This window comes from Microcaecilia unicolor, chromosome 3 (assembly GCF_901765095.1).
Source record: "Microcaecilia unicolor chromosome 3, aMicUni1.1, whole genome shotgun sequence".
Taxonomy (NCBI): Eukaryota; Metazoa; Chordata; class Amphibia; order Gymnophiona; family Siphonopidae; genus Microcaecilia; species Microcaecilia unicolor.
Genome location: NC_044033.1, coordinates 509529289 through 509542385, shown reverse-complemented (window position 1 = coordinate 509542385; position 13097 = coordinate 509529289). Strand labels below are relative to the sequence as shown.

At 40.9% G+C, this 13097-nt stretch overlaps 1 protein-coding gene across 1 annotated transcript in view; it reads right to left on the bottom strand.

The window, feature by feature from the left end:
- Positions 1 to 8431, bottom strand: part of TBX18 (T-box transcription factor 18) — a 64700-nt gene extending 56269 nt beyond the window's left edge. The window contains exons 1-4 of the mRNA XM_030195647.1: positions 8224 to 8431; positions 7604 to 7606; positions 6195 to 6354; positions 2579 to 2680 (exon numbers count right to left, since the gene is read on the bottom strand). Of these exons, the coding sequence (XP_030051507.1) occupies positions 2579 to 2680; positions 6195 to 6354; positions 7604 to 7606; positions 8224 to 8431 (473 nt within the window). The remainder of the gene's footprint in view (positions 1 to 2578; positions 2681 to 6194; positions 6355 to 7603; positions 7607 to 8223) is intronic.
- Positions 8432 to 13097: the final 4666 nt, after the last annotated feature.

Genomic DNA, 13097 nt, shown 5'->3' with positions numbered 1-13097 from the left:
CTACGGTCTGTGTCCTGGAAATGGGGCTAGTTCTGGGCAAGAATTCTACGGTCTGTGTCCTGAAAATGGGGCTAGTTCTGGGCAAGAATTCTACGGTCGGTGTCCTGGAAATGGGGCTAGTTCTGGGCAAGACTTCTACGGTCTGTGTCCTGAAAATGGGGCTAGTTCTGGGCAAGAATTCTACGGTCGGTGTCCTGGAAATGGGGCTAGTTCTCAGCAAGAATTCTACGGTCTGTGTCCTGGAAATGGGGCTAGTTCTGGGCAAGAATTCTACGGTCTGTGTCCTGAAAGTGGGGCTAGTTCTGGGCAAGACTTCTACGGTCTGTGTCCTGAAAATGGGGCTAGTTCTGGGCAAGAATTCTACGGTCTGTGTCCTGGAAATGGGGCTAGTTCTGGGCAAGAATTCTACGGTCTGTGTCCTGGAAATGGGGCTAGTTCTCAGCAAGAATTCTACGGTCTGTGTCCTGAAAATGGGGCTAGTTCTGGGCAAGACTTCTACGGTCTGTGTCCTGGAAATGGGGCTAGTTCTGGGCAAGAATTCTACGGTCGGTGTCCTGGAAATGGGGCTAGTTCTGGGCAAGACTTCTACGGTCGGTGTCCTGGATATGGGGCTAGTTCTGGGCAAGAATTCTACGGTCTGTGTCCTGGAAATGGGGCTAGTTCTGGGCAAGAATTCTACGGTCTGTGTCCTGAAAGTGGGGCTAGTTCTGGGCAAGACTTCTACGGTCTGTGTCCTGAAAATGGGGCTAGTTCTGGGCAAGAATTCTACGGTCTGTGTCCTGGAAATGGGGCTAGTTCTCAGCAAGAATTCTACGGTCTGTGTCCTGAAAATGGGGCTAGTTCTGGGCAAGACTTCTACGGTCTGTGTCCTGGAAATGGGGCTAGTTCTGGGCAAGGCTTCTACGGTCTGTGTCCTGGAAATGGGGCTAGTTCTGGGCAAGACTTCTACGGTCTGTGTCCTGAAAATGGGGCTAGTTCTGGGCAAGACTTCTACGGTCTGTGTCCTGGAAATGGGGCTAGTTCTGGGCAAGAATTCTATGGTCTGTGTCCTGAAAATGGGGCTAGTTCTGGGCAAGAATTCTACGGTCTGTGTCCTGGAAATGGGGCTAGTTCTGGGCAAGACTTCTACGGTCTGTGTCCTGAAAATGGGGCTAGTTCTGGGCAAGAATTCTACGGTCTGTGTCCTGGAAATGGGGCTAGTTCTGGGCAAGACTTCTACGGTCTGTGTCCTGAAAATGGCAGATACAAATCAAGGTAAGGTATACACAAGAAGTAGCACATATGAGTTTATCTTGTTGGGCAGACTAGATGGACCGTGCAGGTCTTTTTCTGCCGTCATCTACTATGTTACTAGTATGTTACTCATTCTGGCACTTCATGGTCATAGAAAACTCAATCATCAATAGGATCTGAGAAAACTGTGCTGGGATCTTTCAAAACACGTCGGCTGGTGGCGTTGTAAAATGTGCCTCACCCCTAAAACCTAAAAGCCAACGCGCAATTCAATTATTTGTTAACGCCATTGAGGCGCAAAAACAACACGGTATTTTCAAGGCTAGCGCAGGTCTCAGATCCGCAGATGAGCGACGCCTAGAAAATTCTACTAAGTGGACAGCCGACTTCAAACACACTGATGACCAGTTTTCCTTTCAAAAGTGAGCACGATTTAAAAAAAAAAAAAAAAAAAAAGATATTCGCACTGTGGGTTTCGTGCGCGATAAATCTGGGATCGCGACGTGATTTTGGGAAATGGCGCTAAACATCCCGCCGGCTTGGTCCACTTTTGATGGTTAATACTAAGGTGTTAAGACAGACAGTGCTATCAAGGGTTACAGCCCGTGCAATTCGATTTGTAGCGCCAGTTTAGAAATGAAAGTTACATAATTGGTGCATCAGCTTGGAAGAAGACACGGATATTTGTAAAGTAAGATCGCCGGCAAAACGCAAACATTATTGTACTGTGAACATGATCGTAGGGAGTCTGGGGGGGTTCTTCAATTCCGTGTCACTGAGGACCCTAACAAAGATCCAGCAAAAGCAACTTGCAAATCCACAGGTTCAGCAAACCAGTCGGGAAGTCCGCGAACATAAACGGACGTATTTCTTTAGAACTGATTGATCTTGCCGTGATACCAAAATATTCTTACACATTCCTCGACTTCCTTCATATATTTTAACTCCGACTGCGAGGAAACTGTAAACGTACTTATAGCATTGACTCTTGCTCAGGAAGATCAACTTTTACGTTAGAGACAGTAGCCATCGTGTCGAGCAAGTGGAACTGCCTTTAAGTCCACTGGTTTCTTATGTCCGCGTACAAGAAAAGCACCCCAGGTTATCCGCATTAGGTTATACGAGCGCAGGGGTATCGGAGGCGCAAAATTACCTGTGACGCATGCGTTGTGGAACTACTATGCTTAGGGTATGAATCTTGTTCCAGATTAGTCAATAAAATCCCTTGATGTGATATAAATAAACACGATATGTAGTGGTAATTTCTCGGTCACGCAAAAAAGCAGCGGAACGTTCTGGCATTTAACTTACAAAGCAGGCGCAGGGCAGTTTCCGCGTTACTTACCTGTATCTTTTGTTGTCCACTGGCACAATATCCAGGGCAATGTAATACTGCTGATGCGGATCTAACCCCGAGACCTTCACTCTCATCGCTGGGAACATTCGTCTGTGGACAGAAAAGAGAAAAATGTTTTAAGAGACCGAACTGGAGGCAGTTACCGGATCCAGCAACGCCGGACCGTTTCTAAATCGATATATTCGCACAGAAACCATGTACCGGGCTCACACAAGCCTTATGGTAAAAATGATCCTCATCTGACTACCAATATCATATGTAATTTGGACTGGGAAAAAGCCTTTGAAATATAGAACTCACTCACTCACTCTCTCTCTCTTTAAACCTGATACATTTTGAATATTCACCGTGTCACATGGCAAAAATAATATTTCTATTCTAAACAATAAACATTGTTACAGAAAATAAAAGCGCTAAATAGCGAACAAAAATACCAGAGCCCGCTGTTTCTAAGAGATAAAAATATACAAGTGTGAATTGTTACGCCTAAATTACGAACTGGCAAATCTTTTAAAAATCCTTCCTAAATCAGACTTTCTTAAATATTCTTATCAACAACAAAAGGTGCATTTCCTTCTCCTAAAATGCAAGCCGTTAATCTCTTTAATCAGATATAACGGAATTTCGCGTTTTAACTCGGATATATTTTGAGCCTTTAAAATTATCGGGTTAGAAAACGGTTCCAAGAATACTATTTTATGCCGCTCTGCAAACTGCAGATCGGCTGCCTCCCAAGTGGCCTTTATTGCTATTAAGATTCAAGATCAGGATTAAAAATTTGAAAGGTGTGCTCCGAGGCTTTGGATCCAGGGACACTAAAATAATAAAATATCCCGCAGACTACTGCACTTTCACGTGGATCAGTTTTAACAGGAGATTCTAAGACGCAGTCGCTAGAAACCCTGCAAAGACATGCGAATTAAGGAAATCCTGATGTGGTTTGTGACTTATTGTTAGATCTGTAGTTTCTCGAGATTTCTTATAACCAATCCACGATTTTGAACGTCTCATTGTGACACCACTTACAATTGGGATTTTGTTTTCAAGAGATTCAGCTACTTTTACTCTCCCTTCTCTCCCCCAATTTCCTTATCATTTATTATTCTCCTTATACATTTTCTATTTTCAAGATATTTACTTAAATCTTAAAAAATTATAAAAATTCAAAATTTTGAGAAATTTATTATAGTATGTTAAAGGTTTTCAGGTTATCACTCCGCATAACTTACTAGAAAATGTACAAATAAGATAATAACTTCTTTGAATATCCATTTTCCCTGTTCCAATTTGTATCCCTTTGTTCTAATAAAAATTTCAATAAAATCTCTTGAAAAAAAAGGGATTTTGTTTTTTAATAATTAGAATTATTAACGGTAGCTCCGCCAGCAAAGCTCTTTAGGAGGGAAACACCTTAGAACTGTGATTCTAGGACTCTTTTATTCGAAGCTTAGTACACTGTGTTGCATATGAGTTCAATATTTTAAAAAAATATATTTTTTATATTGTTTTTCTGTGCAAATTTTTTTTTTTAGCGCCCCTCGGAAAGAAATACTTAACTTTTCCAATGAGCTCAACACGGACCGAAGTTAACTGGGCATATTTTCCCCAAAATGCTTCTGAATCATGTTATTAATAATGTTCATTCTTCCTGTGGATGATCTCTGTCAGTGTTATTGTTGGAATATTTGTTCCCTTAATACAATTTCAAAATTCTCAATAGCATTTACAAAAAAAAAATAATGCCATTCGCCTCAAATTCCTTAAATCAACATAGTTTGTCTTAGTACATTTTAAGACCTATTTTTCGACTATAGAAACCACTGCATTTGCCTTGGATATCGGATCATTTGAATGTTAGACTAGTTATTTATGGAATAAATCTGAGTAGAGAGATGCGGTAGCCGTGTTGGTCCACTTTTAAAGGTAATAAACAGAAATAAAATAAAATAAAACATAGAAAAGAAAATAAGAGGATACCTTTTTTATTGGACTAGCTTAATACATTTTTTGATTAGCTTTCGTTTCTGATCTGATGAAGAAGGGCTACCTTCCAAAGCTAATTTAAAAATGTATTAAGTTAGTCCAATAAAAAAGGTATCATCTTATTTTCTATTCTCTGTTTTATTTTATTTCTATTGATTGCCATCAAATAAATCTAAAAAGCTCAATTCATATGCATATGAAAGATAAGCTGTCTTTTGTGTAATGGCATGACACAGCTTTTATACAAGATTCTGACTACAGAATAAATTCATTTGCAGAAGTATTTTTTTAATACTCTTAGCAGCGCTCTCTGTTCTCGTATGTCCTTTGATTACGTTTCATTTCATGATCGTTTCAAATTGGTATTTCTAGAGTACCAGCTTCCTTTAGTTTTCAACAGCAATATCGAAACATGCTTCTGTCAGGCTGTTTTGCCACGACAGCTTAGAAAAGGGAGAAGGGGGCGATTAGAGCATTCGGTAACACATTGCGCGTTATTAATGGCAATCGCGCAAAACAACGCAGCCGGGGCAGCGTATGCTACAGCCGACTCTCTGGAATAGTTCGATAGGTACCAGGAGACGTGCAGCAGGGCAGCTTACTGTATATAGCCAGACCTGAATAACGAGAGCCAGCAGTAGCCCCAGTCCATACTGCTGGGATGGTGTGTGTGTGTGGGGGGGGGGGGGGGGCACTGGAGCACCCTCTCCTTACGTTGTGGGGCTGGCAGCCAAAATGCCACCGTAAAGCTCCCAAAAGCCCATGAAAAGAGGCACATTAGTGGCATGGGAACGTCTACATTACATCCTAAAGCCGTACAATTTTTTAGGGATCTGTCTTAACTCTCCCCAACACAGCTAATGCTGCGTTCGGCACCTAACCCTTACCGTTCAGTGAATCCAGACTACCCCAATTTGACTGCCCCTATCGGACCGACCGTTCACTTGTCTATTAGATTGTAAGCTCTTTGAGCAGGGACTGTCTCTCTTTGTTAAATTGTACAGCGCTGCGTAACCCTAGTAGCGCTCTAGAAATGTTAAGTAGTAGTAGTAGTAGTAGTAGTAGTAATGCTCCAGGTACCTTCTCTCCCATTAACGCTTTTTAACTATAGTGAGCCAACTTTATTTGAGCATCGATGATCGAGGGTAATCCAAAGGGCAGGGAAGTCTTTATTTGCTGATCAATTTTGCTCTGCAGTTTGAGGGTTACTATAATGCGCTTGGGGGATCTGGGGTTACCTATGATGAGAGGAGGATGACCATGGTTCACAAGCATCTTTCTCGTTTTTATAAATCTGCAGGACGGCTAACGAAAGGACGTGTGGGATTTTCAACTGAAAGCGTGGATCGGAAGCAGTGGGCCTGCAGGGGGTTCAGCTCGTGACCGGTGGTTGCACACAAGCAATAAAATCACGCTGGTGGTAGTAACTTGTAGACAGGGCCAAAAAAAACTACAGCACCAGGTACCTTCCTCCCCACTTTAATTTCCCATACTCAGCACTAACAGTGCATATCATTTGCATGTTGTTAGTGTTGAGCATTGTGCGTAATTTTTTTCTGTGTTGGGCCCTGGGGGAGGGGAGTTTCGGCTCTTGGTGTACTGAGCATCTGGACCTCCCTACCTTCCGGCCTTGGTGATAATCATCTCGGTGCCAATCTCGTGGAACCTCTTCCAGAGCTCAGCGCCCTGCAGATCCCCCCGTGGCACCTGCGCTCCAGGGAGGGGGGCGGCCAGGGGGGGCTCGGTCCCGGTCAACCTCAGGGGGGAGCTTCCCTCAGCACCTGTTGGAAACACAAAAACACACACCACCCCCAGCACACCATTAGGTACAAGGATAACTACCCTCCCCCTCTCTCTGCAAAACAACCAACTAACCAAACACAACAGCAACGGTAATAATAACAATAATAATGTAGACAATGACAATAACTGGGGCATAGAGCTGGCCCTACATAAGCAGACACCTTCACATACGTTCTTTTCATCAAAGATGTACCTAGGGTTAATATCATCATACAACAATAATAACCTTACACCACATTTTCAATTTTTAAACAGCTAGTCGTGGTGCAGTAAACTTATCGTGTCAACGTGACCCACTTTGAACTATCCTTATCATTTAGCAGAATAGAACTGCGATTAGATTAGATTTTAAGATAAGAAATAGCTTCTTGTGGGCCTATATATATATATAGTAGATATATGTAAATGGATGTTAGCTTGAAAAAAAACACATTTTTCATCAATAACTCGACCCCTTACTCCATTTCGTTAAAAAAAATCATCTTTCTTGCAAAAACTGGATAAAGATTAGTCGTGCGTGATTGTCTTTGTCTGTGGGAAAAAAAATTCCTGTTTCTCTTCTAAACATTTCCATTCTGTTTTCATTTTTCGATAATATTATTGAATGTATTTATGTTGCAATGAATTATAAAACTTTAACAAAAACAAACGAATGAATGAATGTTCTAAGCAGAAAAGCGGGGCAGAGACCGAGAAATGTTCAGGTCTCTGCATTTATATTTCCACATATTATAAATAACTGAAATATAGGCACACGTGGATGTCCTGATTTTCAAACTTGAACATTCATTTCTAGATAAACTGTCTTTCAAAATATTCCTACCCTATCAGGATCTGTGCTAATCTCCATTGAATTATTAGTTCTGAGTAGTCAGTTTCTTATCAAATTGGATTGTATGTGTTCTCATAATAAGTACATATTATTAAAATGGAATCATTAATATTCACCACTCTGTATTATTATTATTATTATTAATAGCAATAATGAAACAAAAACACAGAGATCAGAAAAGACAGCTCAAATAAATATTAAAAAAATAACACCGAACATTTTATAGTTTATTACTTACAAAAACAAGTATTTCCCATATTAACTAATAACTCCCATTGACTTGTCTCGGGGTGAGATAAAACAATGGTATTTCTATCATTTGCTAGTTACGAAATTAACAGATTAGTTGAATTTGTCTTTTTTCCCCCCGTTTCTCTGTTTATCCTAACCATCACCCGCTCACCTTTCTTTCATCTGCAATTCTTCTACTGTTGCACAGTGAAAAGAAACCACAAGCAAGCTAGCTACCAGACATAAATCAAAGAGAATTTTTTTAAATAAACATTTGCCTCAGGCCACCATTTCTCAGCCAGCACGTATTTAAAAACTTCAATTAAAAATAAAAATCACAGACTGAAAACTAAAAGTTGTGTTATTCAATTTTTATGAACTATAACACATTTGAATAAAGACTCAAACGGAGCTAAACCTGAACTTTTTAATTTTTTTTTCTGTTACAATAAGCATAAAATGTTTCATTTACGTGAGATGTGAGGGTCTAAGAGAGTGAGAAAGGATAATGTATGTAAAACAGAATAAGGAAACAATAGAGAATATATAGTAAATGCTTGCGAGGAGCCTCCTTCCCTCAAATTTGAGAAACTTTTTTTTTATTTTATTTTAGCAACTAAGGGAAGCCCCTTGCATAGAGCAAGGGGTAAGAGGGCAACGAGCGCTTGGAGCAGATCAACAGTGTTTTACTGCCGCTATCCGTTTGCAACTGGCGCCCTCGATTCCACCCTTGAGCCTGGAGCCCCTCGCCACTGCTACCCACGGAAAGGAAAAAGAAACTCACAGGGATCGAGGGAAGTGTCCTGTACATCGCAGTCCAGTGGCAGATCGGCCCCGAGGCTGGCCGAGCCCTTCTCACTGCTGCCCCCTGCTGCTGCCGCCGCCTCCTCCTCCTGCCGCCGCTGCCGCTTCTCCGCCCCGATCAGCGCCTCCACCGAGAAAGCGTGAGCCTTCTGACTCATGGTACACGGAGATCTCCTCTTTTCGGCCATGCCACCCAGGCTTCTTCCTCCTTCGCGCTACCTCGCATAGACGTATAACCAAGAGGACTCCTCACGCGCACGCTGCCTCCACTATGCGCGTGCGATGCTTTTCATACGGATACGTTGCCTCCTTGTACCAAAACTCTGTAGTGGGCACTCTGCCACTCATCTGCCAACACGGATCTGTGTTAGTATCGCTGCCTTGAAATATGTTTAGCATGCAGTCTTATAGACGCAGAAAGCTTCCGTACAGCTACACATTTACAAACGTATTTCTATGCATTCTCTCTTTTGCGTGATCTCTTTCTCTTTCAGTCTGTCTCACACATTCTCTCGCATCAGCCTGTCTGCTAAGTATCACTCACTTGGACGTGCTACAAAGATTTAGATGCTTCCTCTCTGTCCCCTCGCCTCCTTCTCTTTCGCTTTTTTTTTTAATCCAAGTAATTAGCTCAGACGTACATTCGCCAAGTTTTTTTTTTTTTTCCAAAATTCGTTCTTGGATGAACTCTCCCCCTACCTCCCCCTTGCTTGCTTAGTTGATTTCCTTTATATCCGCCCTCCTCCTTCGAGCTCTGATTCGTCTAGTGGGACGTAAAGCCCTGACACGGGCTACGAAAGCGCAAAGGACACAAATTAGAGGCTTGTAATTGAAATTTGTTGCCTCGATCTGTCAGCACTTGCTGGCAGGAGAGCGGCGAGGAGAAGGCGCTCATTAATGTCAAGAGGGCGGCAGGTCTGGGCGGAGTCTCCTGGCACGTCAATCATGGTGGGAACCGGCCAATCGGGAGTCAGACCTTGCAGGCCCCGCCCCCAATGCTCTTTCCTTTTGAGGTGACGGAGGTGGTGTGTTGGGATTCCTGATTTGACGCCCCCAAGGGTGAAGGAAGTTATGGTAGCCAACAAGGCCACTTAAGAACGGCACAATTACACCTCCTCAAAAACCTTATTAAAGAAAAGCATTTTTTTTATTTCTTTTCTACAATTGTTTCCTATGATGAAGATATTGCATATTTTGTGTATTTTATTCAAGATTTATTGAATACTGTAATTATTAAAATTTGAAAATAAAAATAAAAATAATAAAAAAAAGAAAAGCATAATAGTTAAGACAATTTTTCAATAGAAAGATTTAAAAAGAAAAAAACCTTATTAAAAATGTAAGACGTTTTATTACTTGCAAAGTTTGCCCTGGGGGTTGTTCAATTTTATTCAGAGGTGCAAATAGATCAGGTTTTCATGCAGCAATTGATAAGCTTGAATCAGGTGCTTTACAATAAATGTTATATCTCCGCGTGCCAAACCCGGTTTCGTTGTTTATCGAGTAAGTTGTGGTGGGCTATGGCCTTGGTAAAATTATTTTCTACAAAGTCGATACAGTCATTTTAAAAAATTTAAGAAAAAAAAAAGTGGCGCGTGCAGCTCACGAACTCTGCACGGGCCTTTCTGTTCTTACAACTGTGTGAGGAGTATGCAATTTATTAAAAGATTTTCCTTTCCAGGGGTGAAGATTTTGAGAAACTTATTTGTCCTTCTGAAATATTTACTTCCGCTCACAGTTTCTCTAACCAAAATAATAATAATAATAATTCAAACACGCCAAAAGAGGATTTGTTAATAATAATCTAAGTCTGTTTTTAGCAGGCAGACACAAGAGATAACTCAGCACTGATGGCCTTCCATCGGAATTAGCTTGCCAACCTAGTTCAATCAATATACTTTTCAAGAATTCCCTGATCCATTGCATTTTTTTTAATTGTTCAGAGTAAATGTGTGTAATGCTAAATTTTGCAATTCAAAAGAATACCTGTTGTGTGTTTTATTTTAAACATTAGGTGAAAGTTTAGTTGCATGGACTTCTTTCTTTCTTTCTTTCTGTTTTTTTTACCAATGACAAAAAAAACCCCGAGTTATTATGACAACTTTTAAAAGATACTTTTCAGTTTCAATATAGAAAGACCATGTTTTGGATGTAAGGAAGATGAAATTTTATGCCATTGGTGACTGCTATTTGTTTGAAAATACACATCGAAATCAATTTTAAAATACGTTAAAAAGCAAACTTAAAAAAAAAAACTTCTGTTCCTGAGTAACTTTCAGGGAACATCTATTAAAATGTAAACTGCTCAAATTTGACAGCGCTTTAATAGTTCAATTTACTGAAATAGATTAAGGATAAAGAAACGGTTATTAACAATTCTTCAGCATGGGTCTTTTATTTCAATTATAATTCAAGTGTCCTGGAGATCTTGTGTTTGGAAGATACATGTTATAATTTTCAAAAACGGGCCAGCCAGCTGTATTAGCATCGTTTGGGTGTGTGTGTGGGGGGGGGGGGGGGGGGGCTATGAGCCCACTAGTGGAGTTTACAACCTATTAAGTCGAAAGACCTACTCGGGATATTTGAGCGGGAAAGTCTATGGTGAAAAGGACAACGAAACAGTCTCGTTTAAAAGGTTTTAAATGAGCAGCAAAATACTTGTTATATACGTATGTGAAAAGCGCGTTTTGGTTTTGAAAATAACTTTATTTTATGGTGTCCCATGATCGTGCTACAGCTCAAAAGCAGGCTTTGCATGTAAACATCTGTGAACTATGTCCAGTCTAATCCTCTGCAGTTTGAACACAGCAAGGACAGTGGAAGAGTTTGAGGGCTATACCTACCTACCTTAATTTAAAAAAAATCTGACATTTTACCGGATGAAGAACCCGGAAACTATTATTATTATTATTATCGTTGTTGTTATCATTAATGCTTGCTTTAGGGTTTTTCAAGGTTGACCACTACTAGGCACTTAAAATGCTGTATGTGGTATTCAGTTCCTAAATTCGGTGCATACCAAGCAATTACAGTTCTGGCTGGAGGTCAATGGCTCAGGATGTCACAGTACTACTGCCCTCTGGTACCAAACTGAAGATAAGAGTTTATCTTGTTGGGCAGATTGGATGGACCGTACAGGTCTTTATCTGCCGTCATCTACTATGTTACTTATGTTACTATGATGGGGGACTGGAGATTACAAACAATGCATACATGAAGAAAAATTATTACTGGGAAAAAACACACAGAAATGGGCACCATCCTCTGGATATATGAGCAAATATTGACTCTAAAGGAATGATGTGCTTGGCAATTCCTACCAGGAAACCGATCCCGTTTTCTCAGTCCCAGCTAGGGAGCATCAAGGGAAGTATGTTTGTGTTCCTGGACATTTCTGCTATGTGAATTATACCTTTCCAGGTGGTAATACTCCTTGGAAAGCACCGAAGAGAGGATGCCTTTAAAACAGAGCTTCCTAAATCCATCCTGATGACCCACAGCCGGTCCGCTGTTCAGGATAGCCACAATGTATAAGCATGGCTTAAAGTTAAATAGAAACACTGTAGGTAAATGGTCAGAAATATGCTGATTTTTTTTCTCCTGCATATGCATTGGGACCACCTTGAACAACCAAGACAATGGGGGTCACCGGGACAAGATTGGGAAGCCCTGCTAAAGGGTAACACTATTACACAAACCACCTACACCCCAAACCAGGGATACTTGATGAGAAAGGTGAGAAATTATACCATATTGAATTCCCATCAAATGCAAACATGTGACATATAACCAGTTGATTTTCAAGGCAAATGGAGGTGGTGGAGATGAAAACAAGTCCATAGACCGCTATTAAATGGACTTGGAAAAATTCCGCATTTTTAGGTATAACTTGTCTGGAATGTTTTTACGTTTGGGGAGCGTGCCAGGTGCCCTTGACCTGGATTGGCCACTGTCGGTGACAGGATGCTGGGCTAGATGGACCTTTGGTCTTTCCCAGTATGGCACTACTTATGTACTTATGTACTTATAACAAAATTCAAAAATGCATGAGATAAACATAAAGGAAACCTGTTCAGATGGAATGGGTCCTCTGAAGCTTAGCCCAGATTGGGTGGCAGAGCCCGTGGTGGGAGGCGGGGCTAGTGGTTGGGAGGCGGGGCTAGTGCTGGGCAGACTTCTATGGTCTGTGCCCTGAAAATGGTCAGCTATACACAAAAAGTAGCACATATGAGTTTATCTTGTTGGGCAGACTGGATAGACTGTACAGGTCTTTCTCTGCCGTCATCTACTATGCTACTATGTTACTATATGTATATACATAGCGTTATATGTCACATTTTTGTATATAGGGACCTACTCATATGTTTCCAAGGAGCAATCACAGACTCACTGGTCCTCAAAGTTGTCCAGGCACATAATCATAGCATGACTCTACCATTTGAGCTACTACAGAAAAGGGTGTGAGCAAGTATAAATATACAAAATAAATAAATTTAGTAATGTCTCCAAGTGCAAATTAACATTTTTTGTGCAAAAAACATTTTTTTTAATGGAGCTCTCACTTAACTTAAGTGTCAGGGTAGAAACTGTCAGCGTTATATGTCACATTTTTGTATTTGATGGGGAATTCAGTATGGTATAACACTATTATAACACCTTACCCGTAACAAAGCATAACCGGCCCACGGATATATTAGTGAACTGGGAGGCAGTAAAACCAGCTGGAGAAGAGAAAATGCCAGTATGAACATTCTTCAAATCTAAGCAATCATTTGGAACGATTGCATATTTTGGAAGGGGCAAAACACCCCCCCCCCCCCCACCCCTTTTTTTTAAATAGCACATGAGCGTAAC